Source organism: Macaca thibetana, chromosome 9 (assembly GCF_024542745.1).
Source record: "Macaca thibetana thibetana isolate TM-01 chromosome 9, ASM2454274v1, whole genome shotgun sequence".
NCBI lineage: Eukaryota > Metazoa > Chordata > Mammalia > Primates > Cercopithecidae > Macaca > Macaca thibetana.
The window spans coordinates 38,312,945-38,338,062 of NC_065586.1; the positions used below are offsets into that span (position 1 = coordinate 38,312,945).

Sequence of the window (25,118 nt, forward strand, 5' to 3'; positions counted from 1 at the left end):
TTTCTTTTCAGATTGTTCTTTGCAGGTGTGTAGCAACACAACTGATTTTTGTGTGTTGATGTATCCTGCAACTTTGCAGAATTCATTCATTAGCTATAGTATCTTTCTTGTAGATTCTTTATAATCTATCTTTAGGATTATATCACCTGTGAGTAGACATAGTTTTACATCTTCCTTTGCAATGGATGCCTTTCTTTTTCTTGCTTGGCTGGAACATCTACTGCAGTGTTAAATAGCACTGGCAGAAGTGGGTATTTTTGTCTTCCTGATGTTAAGAGGAAAGCTTTCTTTCATCAGTGAATATGATGTAAAGCTGTGAATTTTCGTTTTTTTTTTTTTGAGACGGAGTCTCGCTCTTTTGCCCAGGCTGGAATGCAGTGGCGCGATCTCAACTCACTGCAAGCTCCGTCTCCCAGGTTCACACCTTTCTCCTGCCTCAGCCTCCCGAGTAGCTGGGACTACAGGTGCCTGCCACCACGCCCAGCTAATTTTTTATGTTTTTAGTAGAGACGGGGTTTCACCATGTTAGCCAGGATGGTCTCGATCTCCTGACCTCAAGTGATCCGCCCGCCTCAACCTCCCAAAGTGCTGGGATTACAGGCGTGAGCCACCGCGCCGGGCCAAACTGTGAATTTTCCATAAATGCCCTTTGTCATGTTGAAGAAGTTCTATTCTGTTTTGTGTTTTCTGAATGTATTTATCCTGAAAGGGGGCTGGATTTTGTCAACTGCCTTTCCTGCATCAACTGCGATGATCATGTCCTTTTTTTTACTTGTTTTATTAATGAAGTATATTGCATTGATTTTCTTTCTTTCTTTCTTTTTCTTTTTTTTTTTTAAACATTGATTTTCTTATGTTGAACCACACAAGCATTTCCAGGATAAATCCCCCTTGCTCACTTGGTCATGGTGTATAGTCCTCTTAATATACCATTAAATATATTTTACTAGTATTTGTGTGTGTGTGTGTGTGTGTAGCTTTGTATCTGTATTCATATGTATCATTCATTCATTTTATTCATTTGCATTTGTATTTTTTTTTTTTTTAAAGAGACAGAGTCTCACTCTGCCGCCCAGGCTGGAGTGCAGTGGTACAATTATGGCTCACTGCAGCCTCGAACTCCCAGGCTTAAGTGATCCTCCCCACTCAGCCTCCTGAGGGGACTACAGCTGTACACCACCATGCCCACTATGCCCAGCAATCTTTTTTTTTTTTTTTTTTTTTTTTTGGTGGAAACGGGGTCTCACTATGTTGCTCATGCTGGTCTTGGACTCCTGGCATCAAGTGATCCAACTTGGCCTCCCAAACCTCAGGGATTACAGGTGCTATCTGCTATGCCCAGCCTCAGTCTAAAACTATTAACTGTAAGAACTGTCAGTTTCTCCCTTGCATTCTGTCAGTGTTTGCTTTACATATTTCTAGATGCTGCTTGGTACATATGTAGTTACAATTTTTATATCCTATAAAGTATCCTTCCTTGTCTCTTGTAACAGCTTATGACTTAATCAGTTTTGGGTGTAATTAGTATAGCCACCCCAGTTCTCTTTTGGTGGCTATTTTCTTGGAATATCTTTTATCAGCCTTTCAGTTTTAATTTATTTGTGTCTTTGGATTTAAAGTCAGTTTGTTTTGGACAACATGTAGTTTGATCATGTTTTTAAAAAATCTGTTCTGAAGCTAGGTGGTTCACAGCTGTAATCCCAGCACTTTGGGAGAATCTCTTGAGACCAGGGGTTGGAGGCTAGCCTGGTCTACAAAGTGAGACTCTTTCTATAAAAAAAAAAAAAAAAAGGTTGGGTGTGGTGGTGTGCACTTGTGGTTCCAGCTGCTTGGGAGGCTGAGGCAGGAGAATCCCTTGAGCCCAGGAAGTCAAGGCTGCAGTAAGTCATGTTTGTGCCACTGCACTCCAGCCTGGGTGACAGAACAAGACCCTGTCTTTAAAAAAAAAAAAAAATCAAATCAAATCCATTCTGCCAGTCTCTGCCTTCTGATTGGTGAGTTCAGTCAATTATTTAAAGTAATCACTGACAAGGAAGCACTTCTGCCATATTGCATTTTTGTTTTCTGTATGTTATATACCTTTTTTGGTCCCATATTCCCTTTATTACTACCTTCTTTATGTTTCATTTTTTTTTTTTTTTTCCAAGACCAAAGTCTTGCTCTGTTGCCCAGGCCGGAGTGCAGTGTTATGATCTTGGCTCACTGCAGCCTCCTCCTCCTGGGTTCAAGCAATTCTCATGCCTCAGCCTTCCAAATAGCTGGGACTACAGGCACGTGCTACCACACCCAGCTAATATTTGTGTCTTTAGTAGAGATGGAGTTTTGCCATGTTGGCCAGGCTTGTCTTGAACTCCTGGGCTCATGTGATCCACCCCTCTCGGCCTTCCAAAGTGCTGGGATTATAGGCATGAGACCATGCCTGGCCTGATTTTTATATTTATTCCCTTCTCATTTCCTTCTGTGTATATTTTTTAGATATTGTCTTTGTAATTAACCATGGGGATTACTTTCATGTTCGTGACAATCTAGTTTAAATTGATTCCCTTCTAACTTCAATATCATATGAAAAACTTGCTTCTACCTAGCACCTTTCTCATCCCCTTTATGTTGTTGTCACAGATTATGTCTTTATACATTATGTGCCCATAATGTAAATTTATATTTAGTTCTTATCCATTTATCTTTTAAGTCCTGCAGGAAGTAAAAAAAATGGAGTTACAAAGCAAACATACAATGACTCTGGCTTTTATATTTTTCTATATAGTTAACCTTATTGGAAATCTTTATTTTTTCATCCAGATTTGAATCTAATTTCTTTTTATTTCATCTTGAAAGACTCCCTTTAGTGTTTCCTGTATAGCAGGCCTAGTAACATCAAACTCTCAGCATTTGTTGATCTGGGATTATCTTCATTTCTCTTTCATTTTGAAGGATAGTTTTACTAGCTAGAGAATTCTCAGATGATAGTTGTTTTCTTTCAGCAATTTATATATGTCATCCATCTGTCTTCAGGGCTTTAATTGATCTCTGAGGAGATATCAGCTCATAATATTAATGAGGCTCTCTTGTAAAGTAAAAATGCCACAAAACTTTGCCACCATTTGAGGTTGCCTTTTTCCTGATTTAGCATTCACTTGGTTACTGTAAACCTTTAATTGTCTTCCAGAGTTCTAACAAGGTTGGTTTTTGTAGTTCTTGGTTTTTGGTGTTTCTGTGGGGAGACAGGTTGGAGCTGTGTACTCCACCATTTGATTATGTCACTCAACATTGTTAACTGAGTGGACCTGTTGTCCGTTCAAGAACAACAACAAAATGAGATATGCAAAGAAATAGGAAAAATGTGACCCATGCACGGGACTATCAACAGGCAACACAGTAATAACTGCCATTTAAATTGGCAGAAACCGGATTGTTTGGTGCAGATCAATGTATATTGTGTAATTTGAGGAAAAGCCAGTAAAATAATGAAAAATGAACAAAACCTTAGGAAATAGATATCATTAGTTGCACCAGCATATACAAATGGGAGTATCAATATGAGAGAACGGAAAGGGAAAGAAAAGTTTTTTGAAGAATTCGCAGAAACACCCACATTTTGTTGAAGAACACTAATATATTCATCCAAGAAGCTCAACAAACTCATAGGAGGATAAATGCAAAGAGGTTTATAGCCAGACTTGTCATAATGAGAGATGTTTTTATCATGCTCTTATTTGACCTGCCTTATAAAAGTGATAATACAAGTGCTGGTGAAGATTTAGAGAAATTGAATTGTTCGTACATTTTTGATGGTATGTAAAATGCTACAGTCATTCTAGAAAATAGTTTTGTCAGTTCCATTTAAAACTAAAAACAAACTTAGCATGTGAACCACTAGTTGCACTGTTAGACATTTATCCTTGAGAAATAAAAACTTATGTTCCATCAAAAAAATTTCATAGCAGTTTTATGGGTAATAGCCCAAACCTGAATAATCCAGATGTTTTTGAATGATAAATAATGTGTGGTGTGTCCATACCATGAAGTATTACCTGGTATTAAAATGGAATGAATGACCAATACATGTAACCTTATGGATGAATCTCAAGAGATTAAGCTGAGTTTTAAAAAAACCCAATCTCAAAAATTTACATATTTGTTCTGGTCCATCCCATAGAGTTGGGATGAACCCTCCTACCCCCCATGTTTGGTTTAGATATCAAAACTGGTAATGATATCAAGAGTATAATAAAGTTTATCACTTATAGAGACAGGTTTCTAGGGAGACCAGAGAAGGCTCCTAAGCAGGTCTAAATGTGGATTGAAAAAGAAGGGAGAAAGAATGGCTGCTTGTCATTAGGAATTTGGGCTGGGGTGAGCGCACACAGAAAGGATGGAGTTTGTTTGGTTTGAGTTTCCTACTGGCGTTGACGGAGGGACCACCTAGGCTTTTTTATTGGCTTGCCCAAATGTAGGGTAATAGGGGAGATGGGTGGGATTTGAAATCTATTAGCAACCAATTATCACAAATGCAGTTAGGCTGTTTATCATAATACCTCATGATTTTATTTGTGTAACAGTTTTGAATGACAGCATAGAGATGGGGAACAGATTTGTGGTTGCCAGTGTTAGGAAGGCAGAAAGGGTGGGAGATAGCGGTAGCTACCATGTGTGGGATCCTTGTGATGGGACTGTTCTGTATCACCAATTTTGTGATTTTCACAAAAATCTATACGTGTGGCAAAATTTATAGAACTAGATATATACATTTAATGCATGTGAAACTTGCGAAGTCTGAATAAAGTTGATTGAATGAATTAATGTCAGTTCTTGGCTGATATTGAACTGTAGTTCTGCAAATTGTTACCATGGAGAAAACTGTGTGAGGGATATACAGAATCTTCTCATTATTTCTTCGAGCTGCATATCAATTTAAGAATTGTGTCCAGGCTGGGTGCGGTGGCACATGCCTGTAATCTCAGCACTTTGGGAGGCCAAGGTGGGTGGATCACTTGAACTCCGGAGTTTGAGACCAACCTGGGCAACATGGTGAAACCCCATCTCTACAAAAAGTAAAGACATTAGCCAGGTGTGGTGGTGTGTGCCTGTGGTCCCAGCTACTTGGGAGGCTCAGGTGGGAGGATCGCTTGAGCCCAGGAGGTCAAGGCTGCAGTAAGCTGTGATGACACCATTTCACGCCAGCCTGGGTGACACAGTGAGACCTTGCCTCAAAAATAAAAAAGAATTGTCTTCAAATAAAAAGTTTTGTAAATTGCCTACCAACTATAAATAATTCAGCTTCTTAATCTTTAATAAAGGTAATAGGCTGGGTGTGGTGGCTCACGCCTGTAATCCCACCACTTTGGGAGGCTGACGTGGGCAGATCACGAGGTAAGGAGATGGAGACCATCCTGGCCAACATGGTGAAACCCCGTCTCTGCTAAAATACAAAAAATTTAGCCGGGCGTGATGGTACGCGCCTGTAGTTCCAGCTACTCGGGAGGCTGAGGCAGGAGAATTGCTTGAACCCTGGAGATGGAGGTTGCAGTGAGCCGAGATAGCACCGCTGTGCTCTATCCTGGCGACAGAGCAAGACTCCATCTCAAAAAGTAAAATAAAATAAAATAAAGGTAATGGCCAAAAACATTTTGTACACTATTTGTTGAAAAATCACAGCACACTTTCTATATGAGAGATGCTGGATCTCCTCTATCAGCAGTTTTACTGAATCTCATATAGGATCTACTGTCCATTACACAGACAAGAAAAAAATAATATAAAGGTTGGGAAGTCAAATTCTCATTTTGTGTGCAGACGATTTGATTATCTGTACAAGCAAAAGTAAATGTTACACAGAAGTGATTTAAATTACTAAAATCAGTTAGTTTAGTGAAGTGGTTGGCTGTAAGAACAATGCATAATATCAGTTGTGTGTTATTTACACACCACGAAACAAGTATATAAGAAACAATTTTTTTGAGAATTATATGAGATATAATCACATACTGTACTCCACCAGTTTTACGTGTATAAATCAATCATTGTTAGGGTATTTGCAGGATTATGCAAACTTCCTGACAATTTTTTTTTTAACTTTTTTTGAGATGGAGTCTTGCTTTGTTGCCCAGGCTGGAGTGCAGTGGTGTGGTCTCAGCTCACTGCAACCTCTGCCTCCCAGGTTTAAGCCATTTCTCCTGCCTCAGCCTCCTGAGTAGCTGGGATTAGACAGCCTCCTGAGTAGCTGGGATTACACGCACATGCCACCACACCCAGCTGATTTTATATTTTCACCATGTCGGCCAGGCTGGTCTCAAACTCCTGACCTCAGGTTATCCATGCACCTCAGCCTCCCAAAGTGCTGAGATTACAGGCGTGAGCCACCACGCCTGGGCGACAACTGTTTTTTTGAGACAGAATCTTACTCTGTCACTCAGGCTGGAGTGCAGTGGTGCGATCTCGGCTCACAGCAACTTCCACCTCCTGGGTTCAAGCAATTCTCCTGCCTCAGCCTCCCAAATAGCTGGGATTGCAGGCATGCAGCACTATGCCTAGCTAATTGTTTGTATTTTTAGTAGAGATGGGGTTTCACCATGTTGGCCAGGCTGGTGTGGAACTCCTGACCTCAAGTGATCTGCCTGCATAGGCCTCCCAAAGTGCTGGGCTTATAGGCGTGAGGCACCACGCCCAGCCGACAGTGTTTCTTAGAACATTGTCATCATCCCTGAAACAAAGCCAATATCCATTAGCAATTACTTTCTCTTTCCCCTTTCCTGTAGCCCTTGGCAACCAAAATTGAATTTTCTGTCTTTGTGGATTTGCCTAATCTGGATGTTTCATAAAAATGGAACTGTCTGTGACCTTTTCTGCCTGGCTTCTTTTTCTTAGCATAACATATTCAAGGTTCATCCATGTTGTAGCATGTATCAATATTTCATTTGTTTTTTATGGCCATATAACATGGTGTATGGATATACTACATTTTATGTATCCATTTGTCAGTGGATGGACATTTGGTTTTAGTTCTACTTTTTGACTATTATGAATAATTCTGCTGTAAGTGTTCATGTATACGTTTTCACATGGACATGTATTTTCATTCATTTCAGATATATACCTAGAAGTAGAGTGCTGGTTATACAGTATCTCTGTGTTTAGCTTTCTTGGGAACTACCCGATTTTTTCTCATAGCAGCCACAATACTTTACAATCCTGCCAGCAATACATGAATTTTCCAGTTTCTCCAGTTTGCCAACACTTTATATTAATATTATTATTATTTATTATACCAATCCAGTAGTTGTAAAGAAGTATCTCATTGTGGTTTTTTGCATTTCTCAATGGCTAATGATGTTGAACATCTTTTTTTTTTTTTTTCTTTTTGAGATGGAGTCTCGCTGTGTCGCCCAGGCTGGAGTGTAGTGGTGCAATCTCGGCTCACTGCAACCTCTGTCTCCTGGGTTCAAGCAGTTCTCTGCCTCAGCCTCCTGAGTAGCTGGGATTACAGGTGCCCACCATCACGCCCAGCTAATTTTTGTATTTTTGGGAGAGATGGGGTTTCACCATGTTGGCCAGGCTGGTTTTGAACTCCTGACCTCGTGATCCACCTGCCTTGGCCTCCCAAAGTGCTGGGATTACAGGTGTGAGCCGCTGCTCCCGGCCTGATGTTGAACATCTTTTTACATACTTGTTGGCTATTTATGTATCTCCTTTGTCTATTTAAAACATTTACTTTATTTCATGACTTACAGAAAAATTGGGGAGATAGTAGAGAGAATTGCCATTTACCCAGTTTCTGCTGTTACTAATATATTAGGATGGTACGTTTGCAACAGCTGTTGAAACAACATTGGTACATGATTATTGACTAAAGTCTGTATTTTTATTTAGGGTCTGCTGATTTTTACCTAATGTCCTTCTTTGTTCCAGGATCCTTTCCAGGGCACCATATTACATTTAGTTGTTATGTCTCTTTAGGCTCCTCTTGGCTATGGTGGTTTCCCAGACTTTCCTTGTTTTGGATGACCTTGACAGTTTGGAGGAGTCCTGGTGAGGTATATATAAATCCCGTTTATTGGAATGTCTTATGTTTCTCTCAAGATAAGACTGGGATTATAGGTTTTGGGGAAAAAGGCCACAGTGGTAAAGTACCTTTTTTGTCACATATCAAGCATGCATACTGTCACCATGTTTTATGACTTTTGATGTTGGCCTTAAATGTCTCGGCAAACATACAGTTTGTCCGCTATAAAGTTACATCTTTTTCCTATTTTCCATATTGTACACATTGGAACAATGTTACTCTGCACAACTCACACATAAGAAGTGGAGATTTATGAATTTTGTTGCTGTTGTTTTTTAGAGCACTTTCTTTCTTTCACTACAAGATGGTCCAGGCTCATCTTATATATTCCCTTTCTGAAATCAGCCACCATTTCTTCATGTAACCCTGGTTCCTATTATTTGAGAATGGTGTTAGAAACCAAGATAGGGGCTAATGGTGTGCTAGGGTGTGGCCATCTCAGCTGACAGAACAGGGAAATATGCATATGTATAATCCATGTAATATACTTACTTATAAATAGTTCTACATGTAACCATCTGTATCTCTCTTAAGCTAAACATTGTTTATACTTATACCTTCAACTCTTCATTACCACATGGATCATTCTAACTTTCTTCCCTTGCTTCACTGTAAATTACCATATCCAACAGTAAGAAATCTGGCTCTAACCATCCATCATCCATTTACTTTCTTTCTTTTTTTTTTTTTTTTTTTTTTGAGGTGGAGTCTCACTCTGTCACCCAGGTTGGAGTGCAGTGGTGTGATCTCAGCTCACGGCAACCTCCACCTCCTGAGTTCAAGTATTTCTCCTGCTTCCGCTTCCGAAGTGGCTGGGGCTACAGGTGCTTACCACCATGCCCAGCCAATTTTTGTGTTTTTAGTAGAGATGGAATTTTGCCATGTTTGACAGGCTGGTCTAGAACTCCTGATCTTAGGTAATTCACCTACTTCGGCCTCCCAAAGTGCTGGGATTAAAGATGTGAGCCACTATGCCTGGCATTCCATTTACTGTCATTATTCTTTCCCTGTATACGTGTATAGCACTGTCAGAATTGTTAATCATACCCACGTGGAAAATAATTTTAAAATTTTGTCAACTAAAATACAGTACTTATGTGTAGATTTGCCTTTAGTCTCACAGACTTCTATCTCTTTCCGAAGTAATTAAGCTCAAGACTTCCTCCTGCATTGAAGGGGTTCCTTCATTGATACTATTTTTTTGCGTTTGTAATGCAATTAGATAGTTTTGGTACAGGATGCCTTTATTCCTGGCTTCTCCTGAACCCATGACTTAGGTGAAATGGGTAATTCCTTGAAATACACGAACTACCAAGACTTACATAGAATAAATAAACCATTCAAACAGACCAATATCAGTAAAATAAATTGAATCCATAAAGCTTTCAGAAAAGGAAGAAAAGAAAGAAAGAAAATAAATTATCAGACTTTTTTGGTTTCATTGGTGATTTCTGGGCAACATTTAAGGAAGAAATATACCAGTTCCCCACAGTGTCTTTGAGAAAAGAGATGCAAAGGGAATCTTCCTAACACTTTTTTAAAAGGTTGTTTTTTCTCTTACCCTAAAAGCATATGAAGACCTTGCAAAGAAGAAAAACCACACGCTAATATCCCTTATGAATATAGATGCAAAAATCCAAATAGAATCCAACATTGTATAAAAATAATTTGGCCGGGTGCGGTGGCTCAAGCCTGTAATCCCAGCACTTTGGGAGGCCGAGACGGGTGGATCACGAGGTCAGGAGATCGAGACCATCCTGGCTAACACGGTGAAACCCCGTCTCTACTAAAAAATACAAAAAAAAAAAACTAGCCGGGCGCGGTGGCGGGCGCCTGTAGTCCCAGCTACTCGGGAGGCTGAGGCAGGAGAATGGCGTGAACCCGGGAGGCGGAGCTTGCAGTGAGCTGAGATCCGGCCACTGCACTCCAGCCTGGGCGACAGAGCGAGACTCCGTCTCAAAAAAAAAAAAAAAATAATAATAATAATAATTTGATGCCATGACCACTCAAGGCTGATCACAGTTTGAAAATCAATTAATGTGGCCAGGTACAGTGGCTTACGCCTGTAATCCCAGCACTTTGGGATGCTGAGGCGGATTGATCACCTGACGTGAGGAGTTGGAGACCAGCCTGGCCAATGTGGTAAAACCCTGTCTCTACTAAAAATACCAAATAAGTTGGTCGTGGTAGAATGTGCCTGTATTCCCAGCTCCTCTGAAGGCTGAGGCAGAATTGCTTAGAACCTGGAATGCAGAGGTGGCAGTGAGCTGAGATTGCACCACTGCATTTCAGCTTGGTCAACAGAGCAAGACTGTCTCAAACAAACAAACAAAAAAATCAATTTATGTAACCTGCCACATCAACAGGCTACAGAAGAAAACCATATCATGTCAATTGATGGACAAGAAGCATTTGATAAAATCCAACACCCATTCACGATAAAACTGAACACAATAGGAATAGAGAGGAACTTCCTCAACTGAATAAAAAAAAAATCTACAAAAAAATTATTACTAAGATCATAATGGTGAGACACTGGGTACTTTCTCCCTAAGATAAGGAAACAAGATGTCCCGTTTCCTTACTCTTACTCAACATCTCATTGGAAATTGTAGGTAATGCCATAAGACAACAAAATAAGAGGCATACAGATGGACAAGGAAGAAATAAAACTAACTTTGTTCATGCCGCCATGATTGCCTAAGGAGGAAATTCTAAAGAACTCTCAAAACTATTAAGTCTTTATAGCAAAGTTGAAGGATAGAAGCTTAATATAGAAAAATCGGTTCCTTTTTTCTTTATGTAGTCGTGTTATTTGTCCTTTTATTGTTGAGTTGTAAGAGTTTTTTACATACTCTGTGTACCAGTCGCTAATTACATATGTTATTAGCCAATGTTTTTCTCCCATTTGTGGGTTGTCATTTTATTGTCTTTGTACTTGATAGAAAAATAAGTTTTCATTCCATGAAGTCTAATTTGTTTTTTCTTCTGTTGCTTGTATTTTTGGTATGTTATCTAAAAGGGCTTTGTCTATCCCCAGGGCATGAAGATCCACTCCTGTATTTTCTTTAAGTAATGGCTTTTAAATGTAGACCTGTGATCCATTTTCAATTAGTTTTTGTATATGGTGTGAGGAAAGGAATAATTTTGATTGTTTTGCATACAAATATTCAGTTGTCTCAGCATCATGTCTTGAAAAGGTGATTTTTCTTTTTTCTTTTTTTTTTTTGAGACAAAATGTCACTCTGTTGCCCAGGCTAGAGTACAGTGGCGTGATCTTGGCTCACTGCAACCTCCGTCCTCTAGGTTCAAGCAATTCTCCTGCCTCTGCCTCCTGAGTAGCTGGGATTACAGGCATGCACCACCACGCTTGGCCAATTTTTTTGTATTTTTAGTAGAGATGGAGTTTCACCATATTGGCCAGGCTGGTCTCAAACTCCTGACCTTGTGATCTGCCCGCCTCAGCCTCCCAACATGCTAGGATTCAGGCATGAGCTACCACGCCCAGCCGAAAAGGTGATTTTTCAACATTAAATTGTCTTGTCTTGGCATCATTGTTGAAAACTAACTGAACATAATATATAGTAGTGGTTATTTATGAATTCTCAATTTTATTTCACATTTACCTCTATGCCAGTATCATACCATCTTGATTATTGTAATTTTGTAGCAAATTTTCAAATTGAGAAGTGTATGTCTTCTAACTTTCTATTTTTTTTTTTAAGATAGTTGTGATTATATTCAGTTCCCTAAATTTCCACATGAAATTTTAGACCAGCTTGTTAGTTTCTTCAAAGAGGCAGATGGGATTTTGGTAGGGATTGTGTTGAATTTAGATATTAATTTGGCAGTTATTGCCATCTTAACCGTATGAACACTCTTCAGTGCCTTTCCATTTACTTAGACTGTCTTTAATTTCTTCCATCATTGTTTTGTGGTTTTCAGACTATAAGCTCTGTGTTTCTTTGATTACAGTTATAAGTATTTTATTCTTTTTGATGCTATTGTAAATGGAATTTATTTGTTTGTTTGTTTGTTTGTTTATTTTTTGAGGCAGTGTTTTGCTCTTATTGCCCAGGGTGGAGTTCATTGTCACTATCTCGGCTCACTGTAACCTCTGCTTCTGGGATTCAAGCGATTCTGCTGTCTCATCCTCCCAAGTAGCTGGGACTATAGGCACATGCCACCATGCCTGGCTAACTTTTTTTGTATTTTTAGTAGAGATGGGGTTTCACCATGTTGGCCAGGCTGGTCTCAACCACCTGACGTCAGGTGATCCACCCACCTCGGCATCCCAAAGTGCTGGGATTACAGGCTTGAGCCATTATGCCCCGCCAGAATTCTGTTTAAAATTTCATTTATGATTTGTTTGTTGTTAGTGAACTTGCACCCTGCAACATTGTTGAACTCTTTTATTAGTTTTAATATTGTTTTAGTAGATTCTTTAAGATTTTCTATATGCACGGGGAGTCAACTGCAAATACAGATAGTTTCACTTTTTTTTTTTTTCAATCTGAATTCCCATTCTCCTTGCTTTTCTTGACTAGAATCTCCTGTGTGATGTGTAACCAGCAAGAGGACATTCTTGTCTTTTTTTTGTTCTTAGAGTAAAATCATTGTACCTTTCATTATTTAGTGTGATGTTAGTGGTGGACTTTTTGTAGATGCCTTTAATCAGGCTGAGGAAGTTTAACTCTATTCCTGGTTTGCTGATAGTTTTTATAGAGAAGATGGGCATTGGTTTGGGTTAAATGCTTTTTCTCGATACCGAGATGATCACGTGGTTATTGTTTCTTTTCTACTTAATGTGTATTAATTGACTTTCAAATGATAAACCAAACTTTCATTACTAGGATAAATCCCACTTGATCACTCTATGTGATCCTTTTTATATACTATTATACGAAATTTGCTAGTATTTTGTTGATGATTTATAGGTCTGTAATCATGACACATGGATCTGTAGTTTTTTTCATGTCTGATTTTGGTACCAGTGTAGTATTGGGATCATAGAATGAGCTGGCAAGTGTTTCTTCTTCTTTTTTTGGAGTTTTTGAGTAATTGATAATTCTTTTTAAATGTTTGATAAAATTCTCCATTGAACCCATATGGATCTGTGTTTTGTTTTTGTTTTTGTAGTGGGAAGTTTTCTTGTCTGTATTTTGTCTTGAGACAGGGTCTCACTATATTGCCCAGGCTGCAGTACAGTGGTGCAGTCATGGCTCACTGCAGCCTGACTTCCCAGGCTCAGGCAATTTTCCCACCTCAGCCTCCCAAGTAGCTGGGACTACAGGCATATGCCACCACACCCAGCTAAATTTTTGTATGTTTTTTTGGAGAGATGGAGTTTCACCATGTTGCCTGGACTGGTCTCAAACTCCTGAGTTCAAATGATCCGCCTGCCTTGGCCTCCCAAAGTGGTAGGATTACAGGCATGAGCCACTGCATCCCACCTGTAATGGGGAGTTTTAAATTTACAACTTCACTCTTTTTACTTGCATAGGTCATTTCAGATTTTTCTTTTTCTTCTTGAGTTGGTTTTAGTCGTTTTTGTTTTATGGATGTTTCCATTTTGTTGAAGTTAATTTGTTGGCATACATTGTTCCTATCATTCTTTGTAATTGTTTTTAGTTCTGTAAGAGTACTAGTAATAAATACATCGTTAATCTCTACGTTTAGTAATCTGAATCTTCTTTTTTTTTTTTTTCAATGTCAGTCTAGTTAGAGGTTTGTATATTTTGTTGATCTTTTCCAGGAATCAGCTATTGTTTTTCTGTTCTCTAATTCATTAATTTTTACTCTATAATCTTTATGCTTTCCTGCCTTCTGCTTGCTTTGGGTTTGTATTGCTGCTCCTATCCAGTGTTTTAAGGTGGAAAATTATTGATTTGAGATCTTTTTTAATATGGTTATTACAGATACAAATCTCTCTCTAAGCATTACTTTATCTGTGCTCCATAAGCTTGAGTATGTCTTCATTTTTATCTCAAAGCATTTTTTAAAATTTCCCTTCTTATTGCTTGACTCTTTTTTTTTTTTAACTTTGGAATGTGTTATATAATTTGTGCACATTTGTGCAGTCTCACAATTCCTTTGTCTTACTGATTTGTAATTTCCACTGTGGTCAGAGAATCGTTTTAAATTTATTCTGCGGAATGTTTCATGTGTACTTTTGAAGAATACTTTATTCCATTGTTTTTGAGTGGAATGTTCTGTCTACATCTCATAGATCTGGTTTGCTTTAGAGTGTCGTCTATATTTTCTGTTTCCGTGTTTATATTGTGCCCAGTTGTCCTAACTATTATTGAAAATGGGGTATTACAGTTTGCAGTTAGTATCGTAGACTTGTGTATTTTTTCTTTTAATTTCTGTCAGTTTTTGCTACATATGCTTTGAGGCTCTGTTAGTAGTACATATGCTTAGAATTGTTATGTCTTCTTTATTGATTGACCCTTTTATTGTTATATTAATAAAATTCCCCTCTTTATCCCTAGTAAAATTTTTGTATTGAAGTGTATTTTGTGTGATATTAGGATAGCTACTCCAGCCTTATAGGTGCCATGTGCCTGATATATCTTTTTCTGTTTTCAAATTTTCAGTCTCTTATAGACAGCACATGTTTGGATTTTCACACTTTCGACAACCTGAGAATTATTACTTTTTGATTGGATTTTCAAATCATTCCCTTTTTCCTGTTGTTATTGCTATACAGATGGTTCCTGACTTACAGTGGTTTGACTTATGATTTTTTTTAACTTTTCAATGAGTTTATTGGGTTGAAACCCCTTTGTATGTTCAGTATTTACGAAGGTTCAACTTATATTTTTTCTAACTTTACTAGAATGTATTCCCATTTTAAGTGGAAAAACAGTATTTTCAACTAATTTGACTATTATCAGGATGTAACTTGATTGTAAGTCAAGGAGCATCTGTAGTTGGATTTACTTCTGCCATTTTTGTTTTCGGTCTTGTACTTTTTTGATACTTAATTCCTTTTACTTCTACTTTCTTTTACATGACATGAGTATATTTTATTTTATTATTTTTATAGGTTTTGAGAGTACAAGTGCAGTTTTGTTACCCAGACATGTCACATAGAGGTGAAGTCTGGGCTTTTAGTGTGGCCATCAACAGAATAGTATACATTGCAGCCATCAAGTAATTTCTTATCCTTCACCCTCCTCCCCACCCCTCCAAGTCTCCAGTGTCTCTCGTTCCACTCTGTATGTTTATGTGTACACAACATGAAATGAATATATTTTAGTATAACGTTTTAATTTTTAAAATTACTGTGTCCCTTTGAAAATTTATTTACGTAGTGGTTGCTCTAGAACTTACCTAATAAATCTTACCTTATCAAAATCTACTTCAGATTTCTACTACCTTAACTCTAGTAAAATACAGAAACAGTACTTATACATAGCTCTATTTCATCTTCTCCATTTGTTATTTTTATATGTAGTACATGTATATTTAAAATCCAACAATATATTGTTATACAGGCTGAGCATCCCAAATCCGAAAATCTCAAATGCTCCAAAATCTGAAACTGAGTGCCAGCATGCTCAACAAGCTCAAAGGAAATGCTTGTTGGAGTAATTCAGATTTTAGATTTCTGGATTTGGGAAGCTCAACCAGTAAGTATAATGTAAACATTCCAAAATTTGGAAAAAATCCAAAGTCAGAAACACTTTTGATGCCAAGCATTTCAGATAAAGGATACTCAACCTGTAATTGTTACTTTATGTCATTTGATGTCTTTTTTTTTTTTTTCTTTTTTAACTTTAAGTTCTGTGATACATGTGCAGAACGTGGAGGTTTGTTGCGTAGATATATGTGTGCCATGGTGGTTGACCCATCCTCTTAAGTTTCCTCCCCTCGCCCCCAACCCTTCAACAGGCCCCAGTGTGTGTTGTTCCCTTCCCTGTGTTCATGTGTTGATGCCTTTTAAAGAAGCTGAAAGAAAGATAGGGAGTATCTATTCTTAGAGTTTGTTATACTAACCTCTTTATTCATCATTTCTGCTTTAATTCATTTGTTTGTGTGGATTCTGAGTTATCATCTAGGGTAATTTCCTTACTCTAGCACAGATTTGTTCCTCTGTCTTTTTTTTTTTTCCCCGAGATGGAGTCTCGCTTTGTCGGCCAGACTGGAGTGCAGTGGCATGATCTGGGCTCACTGTAACCTCCGTCTACTGGGTTCAAGTGATTCTCCTGTCTCAGCCTCCCGAGTAGCTGGGATTACGGGCATGCGCCAACACACCCAGCTAATTTTTGTGTTTTCAGTAGAGACGTGGTTTTGCCATGTTAGCCGGTCTGGTCTCTTAACTCCTGACCACAGGTGATCTGCCTACCTGGGCCTCCTAAAGTGCTGAGATTACAGGCGTGAGCCACCACACCCAGCCACTCTGTTTATTTTTTTGCTTTATTCTTTTTTTTTTTTTTTGCTTTATTATTTGTTTCCTTGTTTATAAATGTATTTATTTATTTTTGAAACAGAGTCTCTCTGAGTCATTGTGAGGCTAGAGTATAGTGGTAGGATCGCAGCTCATTGCAGCCTCAGCCTCCTGGACTCAAACAATACTCCCACCTCAGCCTCCTGAGTAGCTGAGACTATACGTGTGTGCCACTATGCCCGGCTAATTAAACGAATTTTATTTTTTAGAGATGGGGTCTCAGTATGTTGCCTAAGCTGATCTTGAACTCCTGGGCTTAACTGATCTCCTGCTTCAGCCTCCCAAAGTATTGGGATTACTGGCGTGAGCCACCGTGCCTGGCCTGCCTTATTGTTAAATATATTGCATTTATATATGTTATAGGTCCAACAATGCAGTTATAAACATTGACTTATACATATTTGCTTATTAAATTGGGTAAGAAAAGAAAGAAAAATGTGCCTTTTTTACTCTCTCGTATCATTGCCTTTCCCCACAATAATTGTGGATTTGAACTAGTGTTTGGACTCACTTGTTTTCACCCTAAAGAACTTCTTTTCTTTCTTTTATGGTTAGTCTACTAGCAGTGGATTCTCAGGTTTTTTTGGTTTCTATTTGTTTTTTAATTTGAGGATTTTAAATTTTCACCCTCCGTTTTGCAAATAGTTCTGCTATTTTAGGGGACAGGTTATCAAAAAAAATTTTTTTTCAGTACACTGAATATGTCATCCTGCCTCCTTCTGGCCTCTACTGCCTCTGATGAGAAGCCATATGTAAATCTTAGGACATTCCCTTGCATGTGAGGAATTGTATTTCTCTTGATGCTTTCAAGATTTTCTCTTCGTCAACAGATTTGCAAGTTTTTGGCGTTTTTTTTTTTTTTTTTTTTAAATAATGGAAAACTTCACGAACTTGTGTGTCATTCTTGTGTAGCTGCTGTGCTAATCTTCTTGGTGTTGTTCCAGTTTTAGTATATGTGTTACAAAGTGAGCATAGCCATTCATTTGTTTGAATATTTTTTCTGCTACTTGATTATTTCTCCACTCCTTCTGGTACTTCTGTTATGAATATATTGGTGTAGTTAATGGTGTTCCTCATTTTTTTGAGGGCTTCTTCATTTTTCATCACTCTTATTTCTCTCTGTTCTTTAGATTACTTAATCTCTATTGAGCCATCTTCAAGTTTACTGATTATTTTGCCAGCTACAACCTTTTTTTTCTATTTTTTTCTTTTTTGAGATGAAGTTTTGCCCTTTTTGCCCAGGCTGCAGTGCAGTGGCACTATCTTGGCTCACTATAACCTCCGCCTCCTGGGTTCAAGCAATTCTCTTGCCTCAGCCTCCAGAGTAGCTGGGATTACAGGCACGTGAGCTACCATGCTCAATTTTTTTGTATTTTTAGTAGAGACGGGGTTTCACCATGTTGGTTAGGCTGGTCTCGAACTCCTGACCTCAGGTGATTTGCCTGCCTCGGCCTCCCAAAGTGCTGGGATTACATGCGTGAGCTACCCCGCCCAGCCCAATCTTTTGGTGAGTCATTCTAGTGAGTTTTCCATTGCAGTTATAATATTTGAATCCAGAATTTTCATTGTATTCTTTTCTGTCTTCTTACTGATATTTTTCTGTTTGATGAGGCATCATCATACCTCCCTTTTCTGAGTAGTGTTTCTTTGTGAGCATATTTGTTTTCATTTTTATTTTTATTTTTTATTTTGATGTGGTCTCGCTCTGTCTCCCAGGCTGGAGTTCAGAGGCATGATCTCAGCTCACTGCAACCTCTGCCTCCCAGGTTCAAGCCATTGTCTTACCTCAGCCTCCAGAGTAACTGGGATTATAAGTGCCTGCCACCACACCCAGCTAATTTTTGTATTTTTAGTAGAGACAGGGTTTCACCATGTTGGCCAGGTTGGTCTTGAACTCCTGACCTCAGGTGACCTACCTGCCTCGACCTCCCAAAGTACTGGGATTACAGGTGTGAGCCACTGTGCCTGGCCTGAACATATTTATAATAGCTGCTTTGAGGTCAGCTAAGTCTGATATCCAGATCTTCTCAAGGGCAGTTGCTATTGCCTACTGTTTTTCCTGTATATAGGTGACAGTCTCCCGTTTGTTTGTATGTCTTGTAATTTTTTTGTTGAAGAATAGACATTTTAGAGAATACTTTGTGCTTTCTCTAGATAGTGGTTTTTCTATTCTCTCTAGGCTTGTTGTTGTTTCTTATTAGGTGACTTGACTGTACTATTTGAGAGAAGCTTTTTCACTCCCATTGGGTTCTCACTGATGTTGCTTGTCAGAGGGCTCTGCCTTCGAAATGCACACTGCCTTTAGGATGGCAGTGGTGTTAACAGTGCTCTCTTTGAGTGTCTCTTTCTGTGATGGCTGTGTTAGCCTGTCTGCGTCTGTTGGTGTTACACTTTGCTGATAGCCTCTACTGATTGTTGACGTGTTGCTCTATTGTTTTCAACACTGTCCTGGACCATATGTTGCTCTTAGATTGCTCTTGTTAAATTTGGGTTCTTTCTAGAGGGTTGTCTTTGAGGCTTTGAGTTTGCTTTTTATGTTGCCATTCTGAAAGTCACCTCCTAGAAAACATAAATTTAAAAATCATTACTGTGGAGAATCTGTGTATGCATTTGTGTGAGTGTCTCTGGTAGATAGGAACACATCTAATTACCCTGGATGTCTCTTCTTAGCCATCTCTTTCCCTTGCTGTCTCCAGTAAACTTTCAGTTGGTCTGTAGTTTAGCTTGTTTCTGTCATAGAACTGCCACCCTCTTCTTAATTGGTTATCATTGAATTTCCATCCTTTTTGAGGGTGACCTCAGGCTTGCACTCACCCACACTCTGTTCTGAACAAAGTGAGTTTTCTGGAGGAGAGTTTTGGAACTCTCTGTCCTGTCCTGACAGCTGGCCCTAGGTGAAAGTCCTGCTCCATTATTTGGGATCTGGAGGCTACAGCAGTGTTTTGCTTTTCTCTGATGGATGACACTGTACTTAATGATCAGGGATCTGGGTTGGGGCAGTAGTCTCTGGTATTCTTGGTTTATTTTGGAATCTGTTCTCAATGAGCTAGGTGGGCATTGTACTCCACTCTTCTCAGACTGCCATGACTGGGCTGGATATTTTAATTGGGGTAGTGGAGGAAGCTGGCTTAAGGCCTTTTGGCAGTTCTTTCTTAGAACTTGAAGCTGTGGGGATTGAGAGGTGCTGTTGCCTTGCAAGAGATAGATGCACACAGAGAGAGGTCTGGAGATCTGTAAAGGGGCCTCCATGAATGTTCAGCAAAGTACTAATCAGCTTATGTATATGAGGAAATGAGTGAAATAACTTTTGAAAAGAATCAGAGGAAACAGTACGCAGTACTCACATAGGGCCTGGAAAAGGACTGATCCTGCCAGCCAGAGTGGAAAAATTCGTAATTCAGAGTATTGGGTAGAGTGTTCAGAAAGGTCTTTTCTCCGTGGTGAGGAGTAATGTTCCCCAAACTGAGCACTGCTTCAGATTTGCCTAACAAATCATAAAAGCAAGACCTGAAAGTGTCACATTGTTTCCAAGAGACTTGAGTGCATCCTAGAGCAAAGCACAAAAATATTTATTGGAAGCCAAAAGTACCCAGCATCCAACCAAGTAAAACTCTCAGTCTTCCATCCATTGAAATATTACCAGACTTACAGACATATGAGAAAACATGAGCTTTCTCAAAGAGACTAACCAGGAAATTGAAATGGACTCAGAATTGCCATAGATAGTAGAATTAACTGACAAGTTCATTGAAAACAGTATTATAATTGGGTTCTATATGTTCTAAAACTTAAGTAGAGACACGGAAGATTTAAAAAAAGAACCCAAATCAGAATTCAGTATAACAGAAAAGATAGAAATCAGATTTCTAGAAATGAAATGAAAACTATAATGCTTGAGATGAAAAATACATGGCCAGCCTTTGGTGTCTCACACCTGTAATCCCTGTACTTTGGGAGGCCAAGGCAGGTGGATCTCCTGAGCTCAGGAGTTTGAGACCAGCCTGGGCAACATGGTGAAACCTCGTCTGTAGCAAAAATGCAACAACAAAAAAATTAGCTAGGTGTGGTGGTACATGCCTGTGGTGGTCCTAGCTACTTGGGAGGCTGAGGTGGGAGGATCATTTGAGCCTGAGAGGTAGATGTTTCAGTGAGCCGAGATTGCACTTCTGCACTGCAGCCTGGGTGACGGAGTGAGACCTTGTCTCCCCGCTTCTGAAAAAAGAGTAACACATAGGGCAAAAACTGATGGCAGTTTAAACATTACCGAAGAAAAAGTTTAGTGAACTTGAACACAGAGTAATAGAAGCCATCCAAATGAAACAGAGAAAAAGCATATTTGAAAAATAAGCAAGCCCTTGTGCCGGGTGCAGTGGCTCATGCCTGTAATCCCAAACTTTGGGAGGCCAAGACGGGTCGATCACGAGGTCTAGAGATCGAGACTATCTTGGCCAACATGGTAAAACCCCATCTGTACTAAAAATAGAAGAATTAGCTGGGCATGGTGGCAGGTGCCTGTAGTCCCAGCTACTCGGGAGGCTGAGGCAGGAGAATCACTTGAACATGGGAGGCGGAGGCTGCAGTGAGCCGAGATTGCACCGCTGCACTCCAGCCTGGAAACAAAATGAGACTCTGTCTCAAAAAATAAAAGCAAGCCCCTGTGAGCTTTAGGAGAATTTCAAGTAGTCTCTAACACACATGGAATTGGAGTCTCTAAAAGGAAAGTGGGAAAAGAACAGAAAACAATATTTTAAGAATGATTAAAAAATTTCCAAATGTGATGGGAACCTACCAATCTAAGAAGCTCATCAAACCCTGAGCACAGGAGGCATGAAGAAAACTACACCAAGCCTCATGAATCATAACCAGAATGCTCTAAATCAGTGTTAAAATGAAATCCTCAAAGCAGCCAGAGATAAAGGACATGTTTTATGGAGGAACAGAGGTAAGGATGATAGCAGATTTCTCCTTAAATGAGGCACCAGAGAAAATAGTAGAACATTAATTTTAGTTTTAAAAGCAAAAAAACTCAATGTAGAGTTGTATACTTGGTAAAAATAGCTATAAGAAACAGTGAAGAAATAAGGACGTTCCAGATAAACAAAGCTGAAAGATTTCCTCTCCAGCAGACCTGCACCACAAGAAGTGTTCTGATGTCTGATGGAAATCTGGATCTACCCAGGGGGATGAAGAACAGGAAATGTTGACTACTTGGATATGTATACAAGATATTTTTCTTTATGTAAATCTCTAAAAGATACTGACTTTATACAAAAATAACATCAAATGTATTGTGGGGTTTATAACATATTTAAAATATATGACAATCACAGCCTAAAAAGGCTATGAAAAGGAAGTATATACTATTGGAAGATTCATATATGTACTATTACTGAAAAGTACAGTGACTAAAGGTTTTATAAACATTGATGATCACAGAAAATATAAATGGTCTAAAACACCCCATTTAAAGGCGGAGATTTCTGGATAAGATAAATAAAAATAAGATCCAGTTATGCTGCCTATAAAGGCAACATGTTAGATTCAGAGACAAATAGATAAACAAAAAGAATGGGAAAAGATATAGAATGGTAAAATTATTCACAAGGCTGCAGTGCTCTGACAGCCAGATGAAGTAGCTTTCAGAGCCAGGAATACCAGTGATAAAGTTTTTTTCTTATTGATAGAGATCAGTCTATCAAGAGGATTTAACAATCCTAAACTTAGGTTAGTTACAGATTTGCAAAATATTTGAAGCAAAATCTGATAGACGTGGAAGGATAAATAGATCCACAGTTACAATCAGAGGTTTTAGCATCCTTTTAATAATTGATAAAACAGGAAATGAAAAAGGAGCAAAGATATAATAGACTTAACCCTAAATAACTTGACATTTATAAAATGTCTTCTGCACCCTCCTCCCCAAATAAAACAGTGGAATATACATTCTTTCCAAGGGCAGATGAATGTATATATTTACAAAGGTAAATCACATTCTTGATTACAAAACAAACCTTAATAAATGTAAAAGGATTGAAGTCATATATTTTCTCCCACCATAAGCGGTTTAAATTTAGTTAAATTAAAAATCAGTAACAGAAGTATCTAAAAATTCCCTAATAGTTGGAAACTGAATATACTTCTACATAATGGATGCCTCAAAGAAGAGTTAGAAGAGGAAATTAGAAAGTATTTTGAACTTTGGGTTAATGAAAACAGAATTTATGGGAAATTTACTTGTAAGAAATTTAGATATAGGAAATATAAAATACATATAATACTCATTGATTTCATTGTTTTCCATTTTGATTCTTACTCCTTTTTTCTACTTATTTTTGAGTTTAATTTACTTTTTTCTAACTTTTTAAGGTGGAAGCACCTGAAGTCATTAATTTGAGATCTTTCTTATGCAACACAAATAAGCATTGTGTGTGCTTGTATTATGTGCGTATATATCCACTATCTGTAAATGCATATATGAAGTTTCCACAATATGTAAATGCATATATGAAGTCTCTCATATATGGGATATAATGTATTATGTGTAATATATATTAAACATATTATGAAGATTAACTTGTGTTGAATAAGAAGAAAGGTCTAAATCAATGGTCTCAGCTACTTGCACTTTGAGAATGTAGAAATGAAGACAAATCCATATAGTAGTAGAAGAAAAGAAATAACAAAAAACAAAATGGAGAACAATATAATCTGTGAAAACAGAAAAACAATTGAGAAGATCAGTGAAATCAAAAGCTGTTTCATTAAGATTGATAAAATGGATAAACTTCTAGGTGGAACAGGTTATCAATATCAAAAATAAGAATGATGTATCACTGAAATTCTATAGATATTATGAAGGAAGTGAAGGAATACTATACCTGTAAGTTATCAATTTGACGATTTTGATGAAATGAACAGTTTACTCCAAATAAACAGCTACTACTGCTTACTCCAAAACAAATAGATAACCTTTCCACAAAGGTCCCCAGATGCTTCAGTAGTGAATTCCAGCAAACAATTAATAGTACCAATTCTATACAGACTTCTCCAGAAAATTCAAGAAGAGGGAGTACTTCCTAAATCATTCTTTGAGTCCAGCATTGCCCTAATAACAAAACCAGACAGAGACATTGCAAGGAAAGAAAGCTGTAGACCTGTGTCCTTCATGAACATAAATTCAAAAACTCTAGGGATTGGAAACCAGTAGTATATAACAAGGTTATTAATACCTTATGACCAAATGTGGTTAATCCCTGGCAGGCTTTTTCATCATTTGAAAAGCAGTCAGTGTAATTCCCTGTGTCTAAGCCAACTTCATGGTTAGGTAACCTGTGCAGTCACATGTTGCTGCACTCTTGTAAGAAGGGATCCTGTGCTTCGCTTAATGCCCTGCTGTTGCCATCCTGAAGTTCTTCACAGTTTTATTTTTGAACTTGTGATTTGTATGTGAAGTTTGATGGACACTGGACTATGTGTGCAAGTAGACAGGATACTTGAGAGGCAGTGCCCTACTAAGCTGTTGGTCTGTGTAGTATGGCCTGGGAGTGTCCTGGAATTGTGTGTAGGTGGCTAAGGCAATGACCTTTGTCTGCATTGGTTGCAGCAGCAGCAAACTCACAAACAGTTGCACCCCAAAGAGGAGGACCCACAGTGTGAGGCTGGCTTGCTTGTCTCTCCCCTAAGTCTGTCCCTCTGACATTCTTAGGAAATACTAATTTTCTGGGCTGAGTACTGGGACAGTAACCTCCAGCTTTCAGGCAGTCATCATTGTCAGTAAAGTATTAGAAAATAAAAGCATACTTGTGGACATTGTGTTAAGGGACACTAGGCAGTTACTAGAATTCTTTGGAGTGCAGATTCTCTGGTCTTAAGAACTGCTGCAACATTGCAAAGCAAATATCCACAGGCTTAGAAATAGGAATTTCATTTGATGGGAGAGAACATTATTTTCGTATAAAATTTTGGTTGAAACAAATCAGTTTTAAAAATAGGCTTTTTTTGCATTTGAAAATACAGCAATACACTGCATAAACAGGTGTTTCCAATTATATGCAAATCATGAAGCCATTTTTCGTTTCTTATACAAGATGTAGGACATGTCAGAGGAAACATTAAAATGCCATTGTATACATTTACATGTAAAATTGAATTCAGTTTTGTACAAAACTAATATTCATGAAGAATTTCAGAGAGCTGCTACTCCAGTCTTTGTCTATATTTACCAAAACTTGTATTTTTTTAACTTTTATTGTACAATAATGTATCAGAAATCAGAAATTTAGCCCATATTGCCACAACGTATAAAGAACCAACAGGTCCCTAATGATTGCATCAGCTGAAAAAATCAACCTTCTCAAATAAAAAATAGCAAAAATTACTTATCTTGCATTTGCCAAGAATATATATTACTTTCAATTACATATTGAAAATGAAGTTGCTAAAAATATAAATTTTGATGACTTAATAAATGAATTTGCAAAAAGAGTGCCAGAAAATCTTATGATCAGTCAAGATATATTAACAAACTATTAGTAATTATTGTATTATTTAAAGTTATTACAACAAAACTTTTTTGTGATTGTAAATTTATGTTATTTTGTATTA

At 38.1% G+C, this 25,118-nt stretch overlaps 1 protein-coding gene and 1 non-coding gene across 4 annotated transcripts in view; one reads left to right on the forward strand and one right to left on the reverse strand.

Annotated features, from left to right (window-relative positions):
- Nucleotides 1-25,118, forward strand: part of LOC126963099 (zinc finger protein 33B) — a 52,012-nt gene that overhangs the window by 15,936 nt on the left and 10,958 nt on the right. Inside the window, exon 5 of one of the 3 annotated variants that reach the window (XM_050805056.1) lies at nucleotides 7,954-8,030. The exons of the other annotated variants lie outside the window; for them this stretch is intronic. Within the exon in view, the coding sequence (XP_050661013.1) occupies nucleotides 7,954-8,030 (77 nt within the window). The remainder of the gene's footprint in view (nucleotides 1-7,953; nucleotides 8,031-25,118) is intronic. 3 annotated transcript variants of the gene reach the window in all.
- On the reverse strand, nucleotides 17,382-17,487 carry LOC126963450 (U6 spliceosomal RNA). Its single transcript, XR_007729087.1, has one exon. It is a non-coding gene; the product is annotated as a U6 spliceosomal RNA (small nuclear RNA).